The sequence below is a fragment of the Dendrobates tinctorius genome, unplaced genomic scaffold (assembly GCF_039654945.1).
Source record: "Dendrobates tinctorius isolate UK_male_01 unplaced genomic scaffold, ASM3965494v1 ptg000039l, whole genome shotgun sequence".
In the NCBI taxonomy this organism is placed as follows: Eukaryota; Metazoa; Chordata; class Amphibia; order Anura; family Dendrobatidae; genus Dendrobates; species Dendrobates tinctorius.
This window is the reverse complement of record NW_027361707.1, coordinates 13,436,830-13,462,468: the sequence shown is the minus strand read 5'-3', so window position 1 is coordinate 13,462,468 and position 25,639 is coordinate 13,436,830. Positions and strand designations below refer to the sequence as shown.

At 45.1% G+C, this 25,639-nt stretch overlaps 1 protein-coding gene across 5 annotated transcripts in view; it reads right to left on the bottom strand.

Moving 5' to 3' along the window:
* Positions 1 to 25,639, bottom strand: part of SLC2A9 (solute carrier family 2 member 9) — a 635,276-nt gene that overhangs the window by 558,331 nt on the left and 51,306 nt on the right. Inside the window, exon 1 of one of the 5 annotated variants that reach the window (XM_073574482.1) lies at positions 12,592 to 12,671. The exons of 3 other annotated variants lie outside the window; for them this stretch is intronic. Coding sequence is in view for 1 of the 2 variants with exons in the window: in XM_073574477.1 (XP_073430578.1) it covers positions 3,006 to 3,128 (123 nt within the window). In the remaining variant the exon portion in view is untranslated. Of the gene's footprint in view, positions 1 to 3,005; positions 3,266 to 12,591; positions 12,672 to 25,639 lie in introns of those variants that run through there. One more of the 5 variants, XM_073574477.1, reaches the window with a different exon arrangement.

Genomic DNA, 25,639 nt, shown 5'->3' with positions numbered 1-25,639 from the left:
TATCTGCGTACTCAGGACAAATTGCACAATAACTTTTGCAGTCCAATTTCTCCTGTTACCCTTGGTAAAATAAAAAAAATTGAACCTGAATTATTTTTTTTATGAAAAAAAGTTAGATGTTCATTTTTTTTTAAATATTCAAAAAAATTCCTGTGACGCACCTAAAGGGTTAATAAACTTCTTGAATGTGGTTTTGAGCACCTTAAGGGGTGCAGTTTTTAGAATGGTGTCACTTTTGGGTATTTTCTATCATATAGACCCCTCAAAGTGGCTTCAAATGTGATGTGGTCCTAAAAATAAAATGGTGTTGTAAAAATGAGAAATCGCTGGTCAACTTTTAACCCTTATAACTTCCTAACAAAAAAAAATTTGGGTTCCAAAATTGTTCTGATGTAAAGTAAACATGTGGGAAATGTTAGTTATCAAGTTTTTTGTGTGCCGTATCTCTGTGATTTAAGGGCATAAAAATTCAAAGTTGGAAAATTGCGAAATTTTCAAAATTTTCGCCAAATTTCCGTTTTTCTCACAAATAAACGCAAGTTATTTGAATGAAATTTTACCACTAACATGAAGTACAATATGTCACGAGAAAACAATGTCAGAATCACCGGGATCCATGGAAGCGTTCCAGAGTTATGACCTCATAAAGGTACAGTGGTCAGAATTGTAAAAATTGGCCCGGTCATGAACGTGCAAACCACCCTTGGGGGTGAAGGGGTTAATACCCAGCACTACCGCTGGCACTCGGGAGCAGAGCGTGCGGCTGTGTAGAAATACATGCAGCCCCACGCTTCGCTCCTGAGTGCCGGCGGCAGTGCCAGGTATTAAGTTGCGAGACTCATCCGAGTTTCTTGCATGTGTGATCCCGGCCTAATGCTGAGAATATAGCAGGGGTCTCAGGTGGTCTCCTTAGAAATTAGCAGATTACCAATATTAATCGGCAGATAGGGGAACACATAAGAATGAAAAAAAAGTTGCCACAGTGAAATCCATAATAGCATTTTTTGACCCAATGCCAAATGTCTTATGATTTAAAGGGAATGTGACATTTGTCTAAATCAGATTTTTATGTTGTGTATTTTTTACAAAGTTTAGCAATTCTTTTTTTTTCATATCATTATTCTTATTTAAAAAAAAATTCACACTGGCCAGAAGGGCTATTTTTGGCTCGTGCTTAATGTCTTTAGCTTTCAGCAGGCTCATTATCATCAGAGGCATGGTACAATGACAGGTAACACAACTGATAACACGTTTCACCGTTTTGGTGATGCTATTTCACAGCTGATCCTGCTCCCCTTCCTTCACACTGACTTTTGCACATGCTCCTTTGATGCCTCAATGCAAAACATAGGGACTGAATCAGTCTGTTGCTGCTAATGTGCATGTAAATTTCTTTAAACAACAAGGAGTCTATAAAAGCCTCAGTAGCCAGTGTGAAAATTGCAAGATTTTTATTTACAGGATTTGCAGACTACAGAGGTCATCCAAGGAGGAAAATCATTAATTTAATTGAATTTTTATTCAACCCCAGATGATACACAGTAAAATAATGTTAATTTGGCTGTCTCTGATTCTTAAAGCACCACTCCAGCGATTTTTTTATTTTATTTTGAAGTGGTGCAGTCTTATACTCAACAGCTACAATCTTCAGCTCTTCCTGGTGCAGCTCAGGTTCATCTTATGACAGAAACTTCTGACTGACCAGAAGTCAGAGATAAAGGTCACCATCTCTCAGTGTAAGTCAATGAGACCCTCGTTCTGGTCTTATTTTTGATTATCGTAGACTTACATGGAGTTGTGACTTCACTGAAGTGATCCGGAAAGTCACAAACTGCTGGACACTGATCGGAGTGCCGCAGGAACAGTATGGCAAGTGTTCTCTCACTGACACTTCATAATCTTCGATTGTGTATCTGATAATATTTCCAATGATGTATTGAGAATATACATAATCTTCAGTTTCTTCCATAGATTTTGATGTTTTCATTGTTTCTGGCTCCATCTAGTGGCCAGAGTCATAACCGCAGTGTTACTTTCAATTTTGCTTCTATTTTCCCTCCATTCACAATGTATTCTGGGAATGTTGCAAGGCACCCTGGTAAGTTTGCAAAGGATCATGGTTAGTCCAGCCCCCATTTTCCCTCCAGTTTTCCATTTTCTCTCAACCTGCATCCTGGAAACATCTAATTTCTCTTCTCCCTCTGTGACAGCATCGCTGGTAAGCAAACCTGCTTCTTGTGTCTAATTCCTGTCTCAGATCAGCCTGCTCAGTTAGTTTCTCCCTCCTCAGCTAGTAGTGCAGATGTTGATTCTTAATGTATTATGCATGATATGTGTCCCTGATGTACCCCGTATTGACTCAGTGTATGTATATGTTTTATTTGTAGTTTCACCGCATCAATATACCACCACGTTCAATAAAATACAGATTCAATCTACAGTCTCATTATTGGACCCTGGTATAGTGGTTTAGCTGCCTGTTTAAGCAAGTATGAGACAAGGGCAGGGAATTTAGCTTAGTAGCAATAAAAAAAGATGCTGGAGTGGTGCTTTAAACTGTTAAAATTAGACAGTAATTTAACTACCTTCTCAAGAATGGCTGGATTTTTGAGTTAATAGTTTACTGCTCAAAGACTAGGTCACCCTCTGCAGTCTATCAGGGGTGGCAGGTTTCCTAGTCACAGAGTCAGTGCTTGCAAGCTGTTTGCTATAAAGCTTCCAACCTCTAATCTGAAGCTGGTCAAGTTTGGGTGCCCCTGAGCTTCTATGATGCTGTAGATACAAAGCTGCCTCTGCTTGCAACAAGGAAGACACACATTTCAGACCAGCAGTGAAATCATGCCGCTGATCAAAACTGTAAATCTTTAGAAGTTCCTGAAGAAAGATTGGACAATCTTGCAGCATAAATTCATTCATTCACACTGAATCCAATTAATATACAATAGTAACCTTTCAATCCTAAAAAGTCATAGCTAGAAATCCCCATGAGTGGACGGTCCACCTACCAGCTGGCTGACTCCGTCCTCTTCTTTCATTGTGTAATGTGTCCTCGCATGACTTGACAAATGTTTTAAAGAAACTTGCAAGCGGGACCAAAAACAGAACTGAACGTTAATCATTAAACACATCTGCTTTTATTGGCCCCAGTTTCACTGAATTATTATTTTTATATCGATAAATCATTTACAATTATCAATAGAAAGTCATTCGGTTTACAAGTCATTACACGCAATTACTAGTTAGTTGATGACTTGGTGAACAGTCTGAGCCAGCAACGATACCTCTCGAAGCTTCACTATTCAGTTTATGATCATCACTGAAGCTTTTGGCTAGGTTTTCCTTTAACAGTTAGCAAAGATTCTGTTCAACCAGTTATCGAAATACCATCAACCTAGCACCAAGAGTAGAATCGCCATCCTACTATAGCTGTACCTCTTTGCTTAAAATATCTAAGTCCAAAACTCCCATTACAGATTTAGTCATATTTGACCAGAGAAATTGCTTTTACTTTCAATTCACACTCATTGGAAGTCATCTTGACATTGTGTTCATCTGGACCTGGTGATAGTTGCCATAGAACCGCTCTAATATTTATAGATTAATGTGCCCTAATAAAATGCAAAGTGGTCCGAATGCCCTCAGGTCCTTCAATGGTCCCTGTGCCGTCTAGGTGTGGGCACCAATTGTGTCACAATGATTTCTTGAAGATCTGGAGGAGTAACGCTTCTCCTTGTAGAGACCACCAGCGAGCACAGGGAGTTGGTGGTCAGGCAATGCTTCCTGGGGTAAAAAAGTTTGCAAATAATTCTGTTTCAGGAGTCAGAAAATTGTCCATGAGACACGGTCAAAGTCTCATTTTTTTGTTAGGGTCACACAAACTTATATTTTTTCATCCAAGAGAATCGTGCCAATTACGCAAATCACACTCTTGTCTAACTCCGAGAGGAGAAGATGGAGAAAAAAAATGTCTCCATTTTGTTGATCTGTGGAAATCTGTTTCCCATGGGCTGATTGACTTGCATGGTCGAATCTGATGCGAATAGTGGATCAAACTCAGGCATGCAGCTTTATATTTCTTCGGACCAGCTCGGCCGTGTCTGCAAGGCCACATAGAATAACATTGGTCGGAGTGGAATCGAATATTTTGTTGGGTCGCACTCGGACCGAAAGTATGATGATGAGCACGAGCATTGGCGCTGAGACTTTAACACCATAACAGGGACAACTTTTATTACTTTTCGAGGAGAACTAGATGAAGTATGTGAAGGTTAATCCCCTTAATGACCAGAGGTATTTTTGGTTTTGCATTTTCATTTTTTGCTCCCCTTCTTCCCAGAGCCATAACTTTTTTTTACTTTTTGGTCAAAATGGCCTTGTGAAGGCTTGTTTTGTACGGGATGATTTGTACTTTTGAGTGACACCATTGGTTTTTGCAGTAACACTGGAAAATGGGAAAAAAAATTCAAAGACCGATTAAATTGCAAAAAAAGTGCAATCCCACAGATGTTTTTTGTTTTGCTTTTTCACTATGTTCACTAAATGCTAAAACTGACCGGCCATTATGAGTCTCCAGGTCATTACAAGTTCAGAGACACCAAACATGTCTAGGTTCTTTTCTATAAAATTGGTGAAAAAAATTCCAAACTTTGTTAAAAAAAAAAAAAATTGCGCCGTTTTACGATACCTGTAGCGTCTCCATTTTTTGTGATCTTGGGTTGAGTGAGGGTTTATTTTTTGCGCACAGAGCTGACATTTTTTATTATACCATTTTGGTGCAGATACAATCTTTTAATCGCCCGTTATTGCATTTTAATGCAATGTCACAGCAACGAAAAAAAAGTAATTTTGGCGTTTTTACTTTTTTTCTCACTATGTCGTTTAGCGATTGGGTTAATTATTTTTTTATTGATCGGGCAATTATGAACTCTGTGATACCAAATATGTGTATGTTTGATTTTTTTTATTGTTTTATTTTGAATGGGGTGATAGGAGGGTGATTTGAACTTTTATATTTTTTATTTTTTTTATTATTTTTAAAAACTTTTTTTTAGCTTTTTTTGCATGCTTTAGTAGTCTCCATGGAAGATTAGAAGCTGCCATAACCCGATTGACTCTGCTATATACAGGCAGATCAGATTGCCTGTATGTAGCAGAATTACTCACTTGCTATGAGCGCCCACCACCGGGCAATCTGGCAGTGACAACCATAGAGGTCTGTAGGAGACCTCTGGTGGGCATGCCACCCTATCGGTGACCCATGATCATGTGACGGGGGTCAGCAATGGGCAGATTTCCAGTGTGCTTGCCGGAAGCTCGTGTTAAATGCCGCTGTCAGAGTTTGACAGCGGCATTTAACCGGTTAACAGATGCGGGCAGATCGCAATTCCTCCCGCAGCTGTTAGAGGCACATGTCACCTATTCAAAACAGCTGACATGTGCCGGAAAAGATGTAGGCTCAGCGCCGGAGCTCACATCAAAGGTAGGGTGTCCGACACCCGATGTCGGAAAGGGATTAAAGAGTAATTCTTTCTGTTTTTTAAGTGGTTTCCAAGCCCTGCTATTTTCTAGTTTATTTTCCTGCCTTCAGTTACATTGATATCAGAACATACTCATTTAGAGCAGGGTTCCCCAACTCCAGTCCTCAAGGCCCACCAACAGATCATGTTTTCAGGATTTCCTTTGTATTGCACAGGTGAAGCAATTATCACCTGAGCAATACTAAGGAAATCCTGAAAAAATGATCTGTTGGTGGGCCTTGAGGACTGGAGTTGGGGAACCCTGATTTAGAGTACAGATGATGGCAGTGACTGATCAAATCAGCACTTGTGTCTCCCTAATTCTGTGGATAAACTGCTGCAGGTGACTGTTCCAGTAAGCATAATACTTAGAGGACACAGGTGCTGACCCATCACTGCCATCAGCTGTACTCCAAATGAGTAAGTTCTGAAATGATGTAGCTGAAATCAAGGAAATATACTGGGGAAAGTCAGGAATTTGGAAGCTACCTACATGTAATTTTTTTATAGTAATTAAGACATATTCCCTTAAGTGATTTGGAAAGTTTCATAAATGTTTATGTTGGACAAAAATATTATTTAAAAAAAGTTTACTTATTCTTTAAACAGTGGTGACCGTATCTGACATATGTCGTTATAGCCGGTATGTGGTTGTGTAATATAACCGTTACCCCACTCGTAATCAAAGAGTAACAGGGCAGTGTTGGTACTCAATGTATGCTCATCATAATATAGCAGAGGTCTGCCAGTAATGATGAGCATGTAAGATAGTGTAGTGACTCATAAGACACAAATGTGGTGTGAAGCCTTAGTGAGCGGATGCTGACATCTAGTGTTCAGAGACAATAGATGTTGGAACCAAAAAGGACACAGGTACCAAAAGGAGGAGGACTGTTTGAGCAGGAGGCAAGAATAACTAAGGCTGGTTTCACATTAGCATTTTTGTGTGCAGCGCATTGTGCGCATCTGTGCGCATGCGTCATGCATACCTATGTTTAACATGGCGTATGCATGGTCTTGCATTTGCATGCGTTCGTCTGCATTTTCGTGCGCATGCGTTTTTTCCAGGTGTGCGTCTAGACGTGCGGAACGCAACTTGTTGCATTTTTGGGTCCGCCCAAAGGCGTAAAAAAAATGCATGCGTACACTTGTGCACGGAATGCGTCAAAACAACGCATTACAGTCTATGGGAACACAGGCGTGCGTATGGACATGCGTACGCCTGCGTTTGCGTATGCATGCGTTTTATGAGTAAACATGTGTAGACACTGGTTTAACACCTAGAGAACAACTACGCATATTATCGTGTAGTGTATATCCATACTAAAGTCTATTGGATTAGATTTTAATATGTGCCATTTGTGAATATTAACATTATGGTTGTAATTGTATACAGTATATGTTCTTAGTGAGTAGGTCTATAGAAGTATAATTGAAAAAAACCCAAAGGTGTGAACTGGGATATAAACTGGTGTGCATTCAGCGTGTAAGTGTCACGATCCATGCTGGATTGTGACAGATAAAAGCACATGTAACCTTTTTTTTCCTTTAAGCTGGTTGCTTAAAGTTATTTTTTGCCCCCGGTGGCCATTAGGGTCATCACACAGTGGTGTCTTTAGTTCTAGTTTTGCCCCCGGTGGTGGCTAGTATTATTACACGGGAATCACTAGCAGGTGTTATTGCTCTGGCTCTTGCCTATAAAGGAGAGTCAGGTGGTCTCACTCACTGTTGGTGATATTGGTCATTTCCAGCCATCCTTGGTGGAGGAAGGAGCTAGAGAAGAGTTCCTTGCAGCTCAGTCAGAGTCCTGGTGTGGAAGGAGCAACAGTGAGGAGTTCCTTGCAGCTCTGACAAAGCTTTGGTGAAGTGGCAGCTATTCAGGAGGAAAGCTGCACTCAGGTGCTTGACTCTGTTGCTGGGAGCAATAACAACAGAGCAAAGCTAAGTGGTGTTTCCCTGTTTGTAACTTTCCTTATGTGTGTTTTAGTGCAGTGGTGGGATTAGTTTCAGCACCGTCCAATTCATTAGAAAGGGATAGGTGCAGGGCGAGCTAGGGTTTTTAGGTATCCTGCTCGTCGCCAGATGCGGAACCTGCCTAGGAACCGTTAGGAGTGTAGAGACACTGACTCAGGGGAGTGCAGGAGGTCTCCATGTCCATGTTCCCTATTGCAGGGACTTCCATTGTATCGGTTTCCCTGGTGTTTCCCTTATCTCTGTAAATTCGCCCTGCTGGAGGCGGTGTATCCGGCTGCAAGTTTCTTTGTTTAAATTCACCCTGCTAGAGGCGGTGTATCCAGGGTCACGAGTGTCTTAGAAATTCGCCCTGCTGGAGGTGGAGTATCCAGTCTCCCGTGACATCACATTATCACCAACCCTACATTTTTTCTGCTGAGTCATGGACCCAATGCAGACCTTTGCCCAAATGCTGCAGATCTTTACTGATGAGATTAGGGGCCTGTGCGGTGAGTTGGTGCAGCAACTGCAGCTGTTGGTGGGCTTTGGGGGCTTGATTCAGGAACAGGCTCAGCCAGAACCCAAGATATCCATGCCTGACAGGTTTTCTGGAGGGAAAGATCAATTCTTGGTTTTTCAGCAAGCCTGTAAATTATACTTCAGGCTGCGCCCTCGTTCATCAGGGAGTGAAGAGCAACAGGTGGGAATCATTATGTCCCTTCTTAAAGGGGATCCCCAATCCTGGGCCTTCTCCCTACCAGACGATTCTCCATCATTGGTGTCCGTGGATGAGTTTTTTGCGGCTTTGGCGCTTGTGTATTGGGATCCTAATGGCGTCAGCCTGGCGGAATCCCAAATCCGTAGATGTAAACAGAGAGCCCGGGTTGCTGAGGAGTACTGCTCAGAGTTTAGGAGATGGGCCACTAACACTCAGTGGAATGACCCTGCTCTTAGGAGTCAATTTGTGCAGGGTTTGTCTCCAAAGTTGCAGGATACTCTGGTGCAGTAGGCTGCCCCCAGGTCGCTGGAGGCCGCCATGTCCCTTGCCATCCAGGTGGATAGATGCCTTAGGGAAAGACATATACAAAAAGTGCCCCCTGAGGTCCTCGCTAGGGAGGAGGACCCACCAGTGCGGACGGAGGAACCCAGATAGCCCGGTGTTGTTGATACAAAAAAGGGGGTGTCTGCGGCTCGCCGTGGTGGGGGGGTATGCTTTTCCTGTGGGAAGCCAGGCCATTTCATGGGAGCCTGCCCAGTATGTGCCAAGTCTCCAGATGAACCCATGCAAGTAGGAGGAGCTAGTTTGTGTACAGAGCTGCCTACGGTTCGTGGATTGATGTCGACATGTTTTTACTTTGGGCAGACTCGTCATGTCCCGAAGGCTTGCCCAACATGCGCCAAATTATCTATGCCATCTCAGAAGCCGCCTTCCCCTGGTTGCTTGGAGGGAGGCAACCAGGGAGTGTATATTTTGCTCCATTTTGCCCTCCCAAGGTGCTATGTCAGCAGAGGTCTTGGCTGGCAGGGTACCGGAGGTGATACCAGTGCTTGTGGACAGCGGAGCAGGAGTCCGTCTGGTGGATGCTCGCTTTGTACAGACTCATGGTCTGAGGTGTAGGACGCTAGCCCAGCCTATAAGCGTCCAGGCCATAAACTCTGTTCCAGTGAGCCAGGGGAGCTTGACCCAAGTCGTAGAGAATATCCATCTGCGCATAGGACATCATGAGGAGTCCTTGTCATGCTACGTCTTGGAGGGAATGCCAGTACCTATTGTTTTAGGCCTCCCTTGGCTGAAAAGACACAACCCGGTAATAGATTGCCGGGCGAGGGAAGTGGTCACCTGGGGGCAGTCGTGTGAGGGCTACTGCCTAGGAACTACTGTCTCTGCCGTCTCTTTTCAACGGACCCCTTCCTCTCCGGTCAGAGCAGCAGATGTGCTGCAGGAGAGTAGGGGCAAGTCTCAACCCTCGCCATTGGCCAACCCTGGGAGGCACAGACCTCGTGGTGGAAGGGGTTGGAGGGTGGTGTATCCATTGGTGAAGTGCGGGGGTGTGAGTGTGGTGACACAGGGGGACACCTCTGTTGTCAATCCCAGAAAGAGTTCTCCAACTGGTGACAAACGAACGAGTGGCAATAAACGTTCAGGTCCGGACCTGTGTGTGAACGAGCGTGTATGGGTGGCCACCAAAAAACATCCAGTGGAAGTGTGTTGTGGAGTGTTACCAGCTCATACCAAACACACACATACACAACTCGTTCCCCAGGTCAGCGCTTCAGAGATGTGTGGTGCCTCCAGAAACGTTGCCAATACCAGCGGGCTCGTTTGTCATCAACCTGATGTGCAGGTAGTTGCTGGGGTGAACTCTGGGTCTGGGCGTCCCCGCTGTAGGTGGTTCCCTGATGAGGAGCGGTCTTGAGGGTCCAGAGGCTCCTCATTAAGGGGAGGGTACTGTCATGATCCATGCTGGATCAGGACTGATAAAAAGCACAGGTAACCTTTTTTTTTCTTAAGCTGTGCTTAAGTTTGGTTTTTGCCCCGGTGGCCATTAGGATTATTGCACTGTGGTGTCGTTTGTTCTAAGTTTGCCCCCGGTGGTGGTGAGCATCATTGCACTCTGTTTTTTTTAGTTAAGTGCACATAATTATAATGCAGGTGTGATTGCTCTGGCTCTGCTATTAAAGAGTCACAGGTGTTGCAATCAGTGTTGGTGATAGTGTTCATTTCAACCATCCTTGGTGGAGGAAGGAGCTGAAGAGCGTTCCTTGCAGCACTGCCTTAGCCCTGGTGTGGAAGGAGTCATAGGGGATTTCCTTGTAGCTCTGACAGAGCTTGGTGGCAGCGATTCAGGAGGAGAGCTGCATTCTGGTGGTGGACTCTGTTGCCAGGAGCAAGTGCAACAGAGTAAAGCTAAGTGGTGCTTCCCTGTTTGTGTTTTTCCTTAGTGTGTGTTAGTGCAGCGGTGGGGCCAGTGCCTGCGCCACCCAGCTCCCTAGCAAGGGATAGGGGTAGGGTGTGCTAGGGCGACAGGTTCCTGATCGGCGCCCGGTGCGGAATCGGCATAGGGAACGTTAGGAGCGTTAGGGACATTGACTCAGGGGAGTGCAGGAGGTCTACACGTCCCCTTTCCCTATCACAGGGCCCACCGTTGTAACTGTTTCCCCTTTCCCCGTGTCTTGCTGTTTTAGTTACCGGCCTGCAGGCCGTGTCACACAGGGCAGTATCACGTGCCGCGTCTAGTTGTTTTAGCTACCGGCCTGTGGGTCGCGTCACACAGGACGGGTCAAGGTGACACCTTGGCGGAAAAAACACAACCCGGTAATAGATTGGCGGGCTAGGGAAGTAGTCAGCTCGGGGCAGTCGTGTGAGGGCTGCTGCCTAGGGGCTACTGTCTCTGCCGTCTCTCTGCAACTGGCCCCTTCCTCTCCTGTGGGAGCAGCAGAGGTGCTGCAGGAGAATAGGGGCAAGTCTCAACCCTCGCCATTAGCCAACCCTGGGAGGCGCAGACCTCGTGGTGGAAGGGGTTGGAGGGTGGTGAGTCCCTTGGTGAATTGCGGGGGTGTGAGTATGGTGACACAGGGGGATGCCTCTGTTGTCAGTTCCAGTAAGATTTCACCGTATTGTGACAAACTATTGTGTGGCAATAAACGTTCAGGTCTGGACCTGTGTATGAACGAGCATGTATGGGTGGCCACCAAAAAGCATCCAGTGGAAGTGTGTTGTGGAGTCTTGCCAGCTCGAGTTACCCCCAAACATGCACATACACAACTCGTTCCCAAGGTCGGCGCTTTGGAGATGTGTGGTGCCTCCAGAACATACATTGCCAATACCAGCGGTGCTCATTTGTCATGAACCTGAAGTTCAGGTAGTGGCTGTGGTGAACTCTGGATCTGGGCATCCCCTCTGTAGGTGGTTCCTTGATGAGGAGCGGTCTTGAGGGTCCAGAGGCCCCTCATTGAGGGAGGTTACTGTCACGATCCATGCTGGATTGTGACAGATAAAAGCACATGTAACCTTTTTTTTCCTTTAAGCTGGCAGCTCAGTCAGAGTCCTGGTGTGGAAGGAGCAACAGTGAGGAGTTCCTTGCAGCTCTGACAAAGCTTTGGTGAAGTGGCAGCTATTCAGCAGGAAAGCTGCACTCAGGTGCTTGACTCTGTTGCTGGGAGCAATAACAACAGAGCAAAGCTAAGTGGTGTTTCCCTGTTTGTAACTTTCCTTATGTGTGTTTTAGTGCAGTGGTGGGATTAGTTTCAGCACCGTCCAATTCATTAGAAAGGGATAGGTGCAGGGCGAGCTACGGTTTTTAGGTATCCTGCTCGTCGCCAGGTGCGGAACCTGCCTAGGAACTGTCAGGAGTGTAGAGACACTGACTCAGGGGAGTGCAGGAGGTCTCCACGACCCCGTTCCCTATTGCAGGGCCCTCCATTGTATCGGTTTCCCTTTGTTTTTTCCCTTATCTCTGTAAATTCATCCGCTGGAGACGGTGTATCCGGCTGCACGTTTCTTTGTTTAAATTCGCCCTGCTGGAGGTGGTGTATCCAGGGTCATGGGTGTCATAGAAATTCGCCCTGCTGGAGGTGGAGTATCCAGTCTCCCGTGACATCACAGTAAGTGCACGTTCACACTGGCCATTGACCAGAAAAAAAACAAAGACAGAAACATAATGATTGAATACCCTGCAGTAAATAAATAAACAGCATAGTGCGTGAAAATAATATGCGAACTTTCCCAATTAGGGTCACCGTGAAGTGGTGGGATGGATTTAGCATTTTTTTTATATTATTTTCATGCACTTTTGCAGTTTATTAATTTACTGCAGGGTATTCAATTGTTCTGTTTCTCTTTGTTTTTTTTCTATAGAAGCATGATTGAGTCATGCAAGGTGCATTAGTTTGACAGACAGTGACAATCTGTATTAGGGAAAGTTAGAGATATCGAGTCGAGGACTAGCCTAACAGTGTTGCACTTCCTAATGCGGTAGCGCCAGCTTTATAATTTTATAGGGCAGTGGGCAGGTTACCAGGACCAGAATTAGGAACAGAGGGTAATCACTAGGTCGAGAGATTGCAGGAATTGTGCTGCATTGTTGTTAATATATCAGCCGCCTTTTTCTTGATTTTGCACCTTAGTTTGCTGAACTTGTACGTAGCTAGTAAATGACAACTTGTTTTTTTGCCCCACCGAGTCTGCATTCTCTGTGCCGCTGCTTTCCCGTACCTGTTAACAAGCATATGAGTCATGATCACTTGGCAAGTAACTACTGTTTTACCTCAAACACCTAGAGAACGGTTTGCCGCCTGTTTAGGATAACACATCTTTTATTTAACATATATTTCGAAGGAACACTGTTTCCAAGGAGATTTCAGAGACTACACAAGTGGGCAGAGAGGGTGAGATAATGATAAGACTGAATAAGACATATAAGCTCCATCCTGTAACCAAACACTATAAAACACGCCACCCCATGTCCCATTATATTGGAAATGCAGAGAAAAAATGGAGAATATTATTTTAAAATATGCATTTAGATAAGGAACGACTAAGTTATTTGAAGCTCACTGTCCTGAGGCCCCTCATACTGCAGCTTTCACACTGCATTTGTACACACGTTCGTTGGTCCCGTTAGAGTTGCGTTTGAATTCCCCCCGCGCAAACCGGAATCCTTTTCAGGCATGTATGTCTACTGGAGGTGGACACTCAGATGCAGTCTACTACATCAAGCCCTGAAGTTAAGTGAAGCAAAATTGTATTGTGAAAGGAGCCTAATATGTGCGCAACGTTCTAGTATGATCTGAAACAGAGAGGTTTGATGAAGCCTAAAAGGTCTAAATTATTCAGAGCACCAACCATAAAGCTTAAAAGCCCATTCCCTCTCTGGGTGACTCAGGGTGTCAAACTCTATGGTACATTTATCCTTGAAAATCACAAAGAAAGAGAAAATATTCCTTAAACTGCAGCAAAAATAAAAATTCACCGCCCTAACTAAAACTGTGCTGACAGAACTATCAAAAATGTTGGATTTGAAAACAACTAAAGGAGTTATATTCTATTGCGCTCAGTGGCTTTGCAGTGCCCATTAACTCCAGGCTTAGGGTCTGCGGCTCACAGGCAACCACTGGTGGAGTCCGAGATCGCTCTGCCGGATAGGTTCTCTGGGGGTCGGGATAAGTTTGTGACTTTCAGGGAGGCATGCAAACTTTATTTTAGTTTGCATCTTCACTCCTCGGGTACAGAGGAGCAACGGGTGGGGATTGCAATCTCTCTTTTCCTGTGTGACCCTCAAGCCTGGGCATTTTCTCTCCCATCTGACTCCCAGGCGCTTCAGATGGTTGAGGAATTTTATAGTATAACCCCAAAGACATTTGTTGATAGCAGCCCTCAAAAAAGTGCATGGCGGGGACAGTGCATTGCCATGTTTTATTAGTAAGTCTATCCTCCTATTTACCATTTTCTTTGAACAGGCTTGCCCTTTAGCTATCTCTTATGAGTTCATGCCCATGTCATTGCTGACTAGCACATTGCACGCTATGTTTTTGCTGCTACTAATGTTGGCCTCTGCTGCACTGTTTGGCACATGTACTTACTTAATTTAACAATATGTTATGGTGGTATATGATATGCTCCTATTGTACATATATTTATCTAATTAAAACATAAGTTTCGGCAAAAATACTTGGGATTTGTGCAATATAGTCTAGCATGGATTTGACACAGGTCTGCACTGCGCACTTCTTTTGAGGGCTGCTATCAGCAAATGTATTTGGGGTTATACTATAAATTTATTTACATACGGCTTAATTATACACTGTGCTGTTGAATTGGCAACAGTCTGTCTCTGTGTATTTGGTGTCCAGCAGTTTTTTCTTGACTTTTTTGCAGTACTGTACATTTATTTAATAAAGATTTAATCTTAAAGGCTTATACTCTTTGGTGGTGGTTCATTTACTACCTCTTGTTTGTGTCATAATGACATCAGTGTGCCCAACCATGCAGCAACTGTCCTGATCATCATTCAAACAATGACAAACAATTATCGAGGCTATACAGATGGCGAAACGTCTACGATCGTTTCCAACCCCAGCACAGAAACTCCTCGTATTCTAGATCAAGATCTACTTCTATGAGATCAAACAGATCTTGTGATGAGGACATATCACCCAAAATGTCCCAGCATGAAAGCCAATCCACTTCTCATCTCACTTGCAAGCAGATTGTGACCAGACAATCTTCTAAGAACAAATTGCCTAGGAGGAAGTCTGTCTCGGTTGGTCCCCGGGGGGGCTTCAGGTATTGAATCTCTCCACTCATGTTCTTACTGATGCACAATTGGAGGTTCTGGGTATGCGCCTGACTTTTTCCTTCACTAACTCTTTCAACTATTTTACTGCCCTGAAGGATCTGCAACCCTCCAGGACACCCGATCGTCTCGGGTATTGAGGGGCTGTGTGACTCTGTCGATTCATTGATTTCTACCTCAGGCCCCTCGTTGAGACACTACCTTCTTATGTCTGCGACACAACGGACATTCTGGCTCGGGTTGATGGCATTCTTGTTGACAATAACACTGTCACGATCAATGCTGGATTGTGACAGATAAAAGCACTGGTAACCTTTTTTTTTCCTTTAAGCTGTTTGCTTAAAGTTAGTTTTGCCCCCGGTGGCCATTAGGGTCATTACACAGTGGTGTCTTTTGTTCTAGTTTGCCCCCGGTGGTGGCTAGCGTTATTGCACGGGAATCACTAGCAGGTGTGATTACTCTGGCTCTTGTTCATAAAGGAGTGTCAGCTGGTCTCACTCACTGTTGGTGATTTTGGGCATTTCCAACCATCCTTGGTGAAGGATAGAGCTTGAGAGGAGTTCCTTGCAGCTTACTCAGAGTCCTGGTGTGGAAGGAGCTACAGTGAGGAGTTCCTTGCAGCTCTGACAAAGCCTTGGAGAAGTAGCAGCTATTCAGGAGGAAAGCTGTACTCAGGTGCTGGACTCTTGCTGGGAGCGATAACAACAGAGCAAAGCTAAGTGGTGTTTTCCCTGTTTGTGTATTTTTACCTTGTGTGTGTATTAGTGCAGCGGTGGGATTAGTCTCTGCACCATCCAGCTCACTAGTAAGGGATAGGTGCAGGGTGAGGTAGGGATTAACCCCTTAATTTCCAATGACGTGCACAGTATGTCATCAGACATCTCCCCTGCTTTGATGAGGGCTCCGGCGCTGAGCCCGCATCAAAGCCGGGACATGTCAGCTGTTATGAACAGCTGACATGTGCCCGCAATAGGCGCGAGCCGAATCGCCGTCCGCCCGCGCCTATTAACTAGTTAAATGCTGCTGTCAAAGCTGACAGCGGGCATTTAAATAGCATTTCCGGCCGCCGGGCTGGAAATGACCTCATCGCCGACCCCCGTCACGTGATCGGGGGTCGGCGTCATGTTGCCTCTATGAGACCTCTATGGTTGTTCCAGGCATATGGCTTTCAGCGCCACCCAGTGGTCGGCACTGAAAGCACAGCAGTAAATCTGCTACATATGGGCGATCTGCTCATCGCCCATATGTAGCAGAGCCGATCGGGTTGCGCAAGCTTCTAGCCTCCTATGGAGGCTATTGAAGCATGCCAAAAGTAAAAAAAAAAAAAATGTTTAAAAATAAAAAAAAATTAAAAAAACCTAAAAGTTCAAATCACCCCCCTTTCGCCCCAATCAAAATAAAACAATCCCAAAAAAAAAAAATCCCACATACACATATTAGGTATCGCCGCGTTCAGAATCGCCCGATCTATCAATAAAAAAAAAGCATTAACCCGATCGCTAAACGGCGTAGCGAGAAAAAAATTCAAAACGCCAGAATTACGTTTTTTTGGTCACCAAGACATTGCATTAAAATGCAATAACGGGCGATCAAAAGAACGTATCTGCACAAATGTGGTATCATTAAAAACGTCAGTCCGGCACGGAAAAAATAAGCCCTCACCCGACCCCAGATCATGAAAAATGGAGACGCTACGGGTCTCGGAAAATTGCGCAAATTTTTTTTTTTTTTTAGCAAACTTTGGAATTTTTTTTCACCACTTAGATAAAAGAGGACATAGACATGTTTGGTGTCTATGAACTCGTAATGACCTGGAGAATCATAATGGCAGGTCAGATTTAGCATCTAGTGAAAAAAGCCAAGCAAAAAACAAGTGTGGGATTGCACTTTTTTTGCAATTTCACCGCACTTCGAATTTTTTTCCCGTTTTCGAGTACACGATATGGTAAAACCAATGATGTCATTTAAAAGTACAACTCGTCCCGCAAAAAAGGGGAGGGAAAAATGAAAATGTAAAACCACAAATACCCCTGGTCGTTAAGGGGTTAAAGGTATCCTGCTCGGCGACAGGTGAGGAGCCTGTATAGGGAACATGAGGAGTGCAGGGACACTGGCTCAAGGGAGTGCAGGAGGTCTCCACGTCCCCGTTCCCTAGAGCAGGGCCCACCGTTGTAACTGTTTTCCCCGGTGTTCCCCTTTACTCTGTAAATTTGCCCTGCTGGAGGCGGTGTATCCAGCTACACGTGTAATTATTGAAATTCGCCCTGCTGGAGGCGGTGTATCCTGCTGCACGTGATATTATTTAAATTCGTCCTGCTGGAAGCAGTGTATCCCGGGTCACGAGTGTCTTAGAAATTCGCCCTGCTGGAGGCAGGGTATCCAGTCACACGTGACATCATCACCAACCATACATTTTTTCTGCAGAGCTATGGACCCAATGCTGACCTTTGCCCAAATGCTGAAGATATTTACTGATGAGATTAGGCGGCTGCGCAGTGAGTTGGTGCAGCAACTGCAGCTGTTGGCGGGCTTTGGGGGCTTGGTTCAGGAACAGGCTCAGCCAGAACCCAAGATATCCCTCCCTGACAGGTTTTCTGGAGGGAGAGATCAATTCTTGGTTTTTCAGCAGGCCTACAAATTATACTTCAGGCTGCGCCCTCGTTCATCAGGGAGTGAAGAGCACTGGGTGGGAATCATTATGTCCCTTCTTAAGGGGGATCCCCAATGCTGGGCCTTCTCCCTGCCGGACGATTCACTATGATTAGAGTCCGTGGACAAGTTTTTTGTGGCTTTGGCACTAGTGTATGGGGATCCTGATGGCGTCTCCCTGGCAGAATCCCGACTCCGTAGGTGTAAACAGGGAGCCCGGGTTGCAGAGGAGTACTGCTCAGAGTTTAGGAGGATGATCCTCTGACACTCACTGGAATGATCCTGCCCTTAGGAGTCAGTTTGTGCAGGGTCTGTCTCCAAAGTTGCAGGATACTCTGGTGCAGTACGCCGCCCCCAGGTCGCTGGAGGCCGCCATGTCCCTTGCCATCCGGGTGGATAGACGCTTTTGGGAGAGACATACGCTAAATGTGCCCCCTGTTGTCCTTGCTAGGGATGAGGACCCACCAGAGCGGACGGAGAAGCCCAGACAGCCCGGTGTTGTTGGTACAAAAAAGGGGGTGTCTGCGGCTCGCCGTGGTGGGGGGATATGCTTTTCCTGTGGGAAGCCGGGCCATTTCATGGGAGCCTGCCCAGTATGTGCCAAGTCTCCAGATGAACCCATGCAAGTAGGAGTAGCTAGTTTGTGTACAGAGCTGCCTACAGTTCGTGGAGTGATGTCGGCATGTTTTTACTGTGGGCAGACTGGTCATGTCCCGAAGGCTTGCCCAACATGCGCCAAATTATCTATGCCATCTCAGAAGCTGCATTCCCCTGGTTGCTTGGAGGGAGGCGACCAGGGAGTGTATATTTCCTCCATTTTGCCCTCCCAAGGTACTATGTCAGCGGAGGTGTTGGCTGGCGGGGTACCGGAGGTGATACCGGTGCTTGTGGACAGTGGATCAGGAGTCAGTCTGGTGGATGCTCACTTTGTCCAGACTCATGGCCTGAGGTGTAGGACGCTAGCCCAACCTATAAGCATCCAGGCCATAAACTCTGTTCCAATGAGCCAGGGGAGTTTGACCCAAGTCGTAGAAAATATCCATCAACGTATAGGACATCATGAGGAGTCCTTGTCATGCTACGTCTTGGAGGGAATGCCAGTACCTATTGTTTTAGGCCTCCCTTGGCTGAAAAAACACAACCCGGTAAAAGATTGGCGGGCTATGGAAGTTGTCAGCTGGGGGCAGTCGTGTGAGGGCTGCTGCCTAGGCGCTACTGTTATGAGTTCATTTTCTGGTCTACCAGTTGTGAGTTCTCCTTCCAGGCTCCCTCTGGTGGTAACAGGAGGTAGTGAGGCTGATTTAATCAGTAGAGATCTGCCACCTGATAATGAGGATGACGATTGGACCTCAGGAATTTCAGACTGGATTTAAGTCAGCCAACGCCCTATTCTGGTGCTGGTGATTCCTTCTGGCTTTTCAGCTCTTGGTCTTCAGCTCTGTTCCAGTTATTTCAAGCTAAGTTTTTCTGCTAATGTTCACACTTGATTTTGTTGGTCTATTCAGTTTTTTGTGTGGTCAGCCAGCCCCGGCTGGGGCTGTGCTGAATTTCCACTCTTATTTATCTGTATTTGCCAATTTGCTTTTTGTCCCCTATTAGATTGGCCCCTTTTTGCTTTGTCTCAGAATATTTCAGAGTGCTGATATAGTGGGAGAAGTCTAGTGACTTCAGGGTTAATTTTGTTATCAGAAGTGTTGGACATTATTTTTGTAGGGTTTTTGGCAGATTGCAGACAGTGTCTTTCCTTTCCTGTCCTTTCTAGTTAGTTTGGGCCCCATCATTTGCTCAGCCTATTTTCCTGCCTGTGTTTGTGTTTTCATCTTGTTTCACCGTCAATACATGTGTGGGGGCTGTCTTTTCTTTGGGGTCTGCTCTGGGGCAGTTAGTTTTCCCCTTTCTTGCTTTAGGCTTACTTAGTCCTCCGGCGGTGACGAGGCGTCTAGGATCATTGCAGGAACGCTCCACGGCTGCTGCTAGTTGTGTGTTTAGGATCAGGGATCTGCAATCTGCATAGTTACCAACCTCTCTGGTTTTTCTAGGACTCAGCTTGTTTTGTTTTTTTCTCCTCGGTGATCCATTCTTAACACGCTACTGTCTTTGCCGTCTCTCTACAAGCGTCCCCTTCCTCTCCTGCGGAAGCAGCAGATGAGCTGCAGGAGAGTGGGGGCAAGTCTCCACCCTCGCCATTAGCCAACCCTGGGAGGCGCAGACCTCGTGATGGAAGGGGTTGGTGTACCCCTTGGTGAATTGCGGGGGTGTGAGTGTGGTGACACAAGGGGACGCCTCTGTTGTGAGTTCCAGTAAGAGTTCACCGGATTGTGACAAACGAATGTGTGGCAATAAACGTTCAGGTCCGGACCTGTGTGTGAACGAGCATGTATGGTTGGCCACCAAAAAACATCCAGTGGAAGTGTGTTGTGGAGTCTTGCCAGCTCGATTTACCACCAAACATGCACATACTCAACTCGTTCCCCAGGTCGGCGCTATGGAGATGTGTGGTGCCTCCAGAACATACATTAACAATACCAGCGGTGCTCGTTTGTCATATACCTGAAGTCAGGTAGGGGCTGGGGTGAACTCTGGAACTGGGCGTCCCTCTGTAGGTGGTTCCCTGATGAGGAGCGGTCTTGAGGGTCCAGAGGCCCCTCATTGAGGGAGGGTACCGTCACGTTCAATGTTGGATTGTGACAGATAAAAGCACTGGTAACCTTTTTTTTTCCTTTAAGCTGTTTGCTTAAAGTTAGTTTTGCCCCCCGGTGGCCATTAGGGTCATTACACAGTGGTGTCTTTTGTTCTAGTTTGCCCCTGTTGGTGGCTAGCATTATTGCATGGGAATCACTAGCAGGTGTGATTACTCTGGCTCTTGTCTATAAAGGAGTGTCAGCTGGTCTCACTCACTGTTGGTGATTTTGGGCATTTCCAACCATCCTTGGTGAAGGAAGGAGCTTGAGAGTAGTTCCTTGCAGCTTACTCAGAGTCCTGGTGTGGAAGGAGCTACAGAGTGGAGTTCCTTGCAGCTCTGACAAAGCCTTGGAGAAGTAGCAGCTATTCAGGAGGAAAGCTATACTCAGGTGCTGGACTCTGTTGCTGGGAGCAATAGCAACAGAGCAGAGCTAAATGGTGTTTTCCCTGTTTGTGTATTTTTCCTTGTGTGTGTATTAGTGCAGCGGTGGGATTAGTCTCTGCACCATCCAGCTCGCTAGTAAGGGATAGGTGCAGGGTGAGGTAGGGTTTAAAGGTATCCTGCTCAGCGACAGGTGAGGAGCCTGTATAGGGAACGTGAGGAGTGCAGGGACACTGGCTCAAGGGAGTGCAGGAGGTCTCCATGTCTCCGTTCCCTAGAGCAGGGCCCACCGTTGTAACTGTTTTCCCCAGTGTTCCCCTTTACTCTGTAAATTCATCCTGCTGGAGGCGGTGTATCCTGCTGCACGTGACATTGTTTAAATTCGCCCTGCTGGAGGCGGTGTATCCAGAGTCACGAGTGTCTTAGAAATTCGCCCTTCTGGAGGCGGGGTATCCAGTCACATGTGACATTGCAAACACTCTTCTTCTTACTGCAGATGTGGAAACTTTGCACACCTGCATTGGCCACTCACAGAGTTTCAATGTGATTCGCCTCTTCTGGGGGGCCTCCGACCTGGACGGTCCTTTATGTAAGCTTATCTTCAAGCTGATGCACTATGTCCTTATCCACAGCTTCTTTGTCTTTAAGGACACCTTTTACTTGCTGAAGTGGAGCACAGCCATGGGAACGGGCTGTGCGCCCTCATATGCCAATCTCTTCCTTGGTGTGCTGTTGGAGAAAATAGCGCAATAGGGTCTTACCCGGGAAACAAATGATTAGAATGATTAAATTGTACTCAACAATTTGAGCCACAAAACAGGCTTATAGAGATATCTGCTGCAGCAGATCCACCAGTCCACTTGTGACCAACCAGAGATAAAAAAAAAAATGGGTAAAGCATGGATTTAATCTGCGCTGCTGAATGATTCAGGGTCCAAACATGTAGCCATTAAATTGTTGATTTATTCAACGCGTTTCAAAGTACAAGACTTCTTCATCAGGAACACCACAATCAGATGAACGCAGATTAAATCCACGCTTTACCCATTTTTTTAATCTCTTCTTTGGCTTATAGGAGAAATCCCTCTTTGGCGTTGGGGCGCGCCAGCCGCCTCCCATGTGCTGTGCTGGCTCAGGTATCTTGATAGCATCTCGTTGTTGTGGGATGGGACAGTGCATCAGCTCAAGGAATTTATGGCAGATCTTAATTGTAATTCATATAGCATTCGGCTTACTTATAATTTTGATCATGAGGAAATAGATTTCCTGGACCTTTCTCTGGAGATTGACGAGAACAGGCGCATCCAGACGAATGTCTACAGGAAACCAATGTCTCAATGCCCTGATACATTCTAAATCAGCACACAACCCAGCTCTCATTAGGGCCCTCCCGGTCGGACAGTTCCTAAGGATGAGGGAGGATCTGCTCCTCTGATGACAGATTGGAGGCACAGGCCTCGGATTTTAGAACACGCTTTGAAGTCCGTGGTTACAGTCGCAGATATATAAAGCGAGGTTATGACAGAGCAAGGAAAACCCCTCCTAAAAGCCTCCTTCAGTCATCTAAGGGCCGTAATAATGTGAGTGGAGATGGTCAAATACGGTTTATCTACACCTACAATCATGAGTGGGATAACATGCGACAAATTCTTACCAAGCACTGGGCCGTTCTCGGGGCTGAGCCTTCCCTGAGGGCCACTCTGGGTAGCTTCCTCTCCATGACCTCTAGGAGGTCTGAAAACTTAAATGACCTGACAGTGTCTATAGGTATAATAATAATAATAGGTTACTGTGCACAATCCTGCTGACAGGTTCCCTTTAAGGATTTCCATTGATCTCAGAGTGGCCACTCTAGAGGATGAATGACATATGAATAGGCTGTGAGGATACTGAAGTGAAGCCATAATCAGTAATCAGAAAAACATAAATGAGCAAAGTCAAAGATAAGTCAAAATTCAAGCTCACAGACATTTTGAGACTGAGAAGCCAAGTCTGAGACTTGTATCGCCCTTAAATAGTCTCCATGCAACTTCTCATATTGACATCCGAAGAGAGCAGGCACATAAAGAAGATGATGGATCACCCCCTGCCTGAGCCTTCTCCATAACTCGGGCGACGCTGTGATGACATTGAGCTGCCTATGTCATTCTGCAGGATCCCGTCCATAAGAGGCAATTGCCAGAGGGCATGTAGCGGCTCATTAATTAAGATTTTTAATCAGAAAGTAGCTAATTAAAGTGGAGATTATGGAGGGCAGGCAGTGCTAGCTAATTCAGTTATATTTTAAATGGAAGCAATGTGGCTAATTCTATATTAACAGAATGGTGCGCATTTGTATTCAGAGATGCAGCGTGCAACACTTTTTTCTTCAGAGATGCAGATATCTGCTTAATAAAAAGAAACACACAGAAAAAACACAGTATGACAAACGTGCAAAAATACTCTGCTGTAAAAAATATTTATAACAGTAGACAGCAAGTGCTAGTAAAAAGATGATAACAAAAACAGGGTATTTAGTTGATACTTTTTTTCAGATACCGTGTTTTTGTTATCATCTTTTTACTACCACTTGCTGTCTACTGTTAGGCTATGTGCACACGCTACGGATTGGTCTGCGGATTTTTTATCTGCGGAACCGCAGGTAAAATGACCTGCGGTTTTCCCTGCGGTTTATCACCTCTACAATGGAGGAGATGGTAAACCGCAGCAGAATTCGCAGAAAAGAAGTCACGTGTTATTTATTTCTGCGGATTCAAAACCGCAGCTTTTCCGCAGTTAAAAATCCGCAGCATGAGCACAGAAAATTGTAAATCCCATAGGATAACATGCTACTGTACACTGTCTGCAGAACTGCTGCAGTTTTGCTGCGGCCAAAACCGCAGTGGAGCTGCAGCAAAAACCTCAGCGTGTGCACATAGCCTTATATATATTTTTTACAGCAGAGTATTTTTGCACGTTTGTCATACTGTTTTTTTTCTTTGTGTTTCAGTCTTTGGTTGGTGTGAACACTGTCCGACCGACCGGTTCACATTTGTGCATGTCTCATGTATTTTTAATAAAAAAAGAAGCAATGGACATATTGTCTCAGTAAGTGCAGAGACGAATCATTTCTGGGAGAAGTCGTTACGAAGGTCAGCAGCAGGTGATGAAGAAATAAAAGTTTCTAATCAGATGGTGTGTCACTAGTAGGACCCTGGATATTAATATGTATTCGGTATTTATACTGTGTGGCCTGAAAAGAGATGATGGGTTGTTTAGCCCTGTTCCTTGTTAGTGTCCTCCCTTATTAAATACATAACGGGGACACCGTTATAGGGTAGATATTGACATTTAGTATTGCTACTTCTAGTAAGTGGCACTGGAATTCTAGTCCTCTTCCCCTCTGAAGAAGCAATTTGCATATTTAATTTCCCAGAAGAGCAATGCATGGACTATAAATATCCTTACCCTATCATGTGAAACATGTCACTCTCCCTAAGAACAGATGTTACCCTCTAGACCCTTATTATATTCGCATCATTAAAGTGATTAGTTAATTTTCTTGTTGGGGAATAGGGTCGGATATGTCACCGGGGCTCAGAGGTGGCAGAGCGCCCACAGACACCAGCGACTATTTCAGTTGGACATGCACATTCAGCTGAAATGTATTGCGGCACAAGGGACATGTTGGCTCCCTGTGCTGCAAAACATGCCACCGGCCAACCAGAGGGCGACAGCTGATGTCGACTGGGGCACAGAGCAGTGACATCAGAGACACCAAAAGTCAGCTGCTGGCTCCTGTGCCAGCTGTAGAAGAAGACCCCGCACAGTGTGAGCGTGTAGGTGAAGCTAAGTAGTATCATTTTTTTTAATGTATTGAATAATAGAACAGGGCAGAGTATACCTAAATGGGGCACAGTATACCAGGAAATGGTCCACAATGGGCCACATTATACCAGTATAGGGCACAGTATGTCAGAAAATGAACCACAATGGACCACATTATATTAGGATAGGCACAGTATACCAGGAAATGGACCAGGATGAGGTATATTATACCAGGATGGGGCACAGTATACCAGGATGGGGCCCAGTATACCTAGATGGGGTACAGCATACCATGAAATGAACCACAATGGGCCATGTTCTGCCTTCTTATACGTATGACGCTGTGTGGATTCCAGCATATGGCTAAACCCTTCATCCACTCCCAGAAAAAAGACTGTATGGGTGCTTAAGTCTATATTTATTGAGATGATGTGAACAACAATGGTAGATGATAACGGATGATATAGTGGAGGCGATTAGTGAACACAATTGTGGATGAGATCAGGTAAAAACTATAAAGAAACAGACAGTACAATACATCAGTACCGGCAGATAACAACAACAGCAGTAATACAGGATGCTATTACATCAGTAAAGGCAATGCTACAGAGTGCTATTATATCAGTAGCAGGCATTATTACAGAGGCTGAGTAATACAACACACAATGCAGTGAAGAGAGATTTCTATGCAACTTAGGCTGCCAGCATTGCACTACCTGAACAGGGATGCATCTAACTACATGCAGTGCAAGAGCATTACAATGAGCTGGAAACACATTGCACATATCACGGGGGTGCATTATGGCTAGCTAACACAGATACATAGCACAACACATAACTGTATTAGAGGGAAGATGCCATCCAAAAAAAATTTTTTCAGCAATTGAAAGAATGTAAAGAATTAATGTTTACATTTTCTTAAAAAATATTATCATTTGTTTTTAATTTTGTAAAATATGAAAAATAATTTTAAAAAGTTTGGCATTTCCACTTGTTAACACTAGGGGGAGCAGCTACTGAAATTTAGCACAAAAACCTAGTGTACAACTAGCTCACATTACTGCCCTGCAGTAATTATGGGCGGAATCTGCTGACATGGGTGTGATGTCACTCCTCTCCTCCCCTTCTGGATGTTTGCTAAGGGAAAAGAGAGCATGACATTTAGGAACACAGTGAGCAGCCATTTTGATGGGGCCTGCAAAGTTACTGACTGCCTTTGCATGCAAAGTCTGGATCAGAACAGGCCATCAATCAGCAGAAATGTTTCCTGGATTTCCGTGGAGCAGACAAGAAGACGCTCCATACATGTGTATAAAACACAGCGCTCTATGTACAATCCCTGACACCGAACAGGG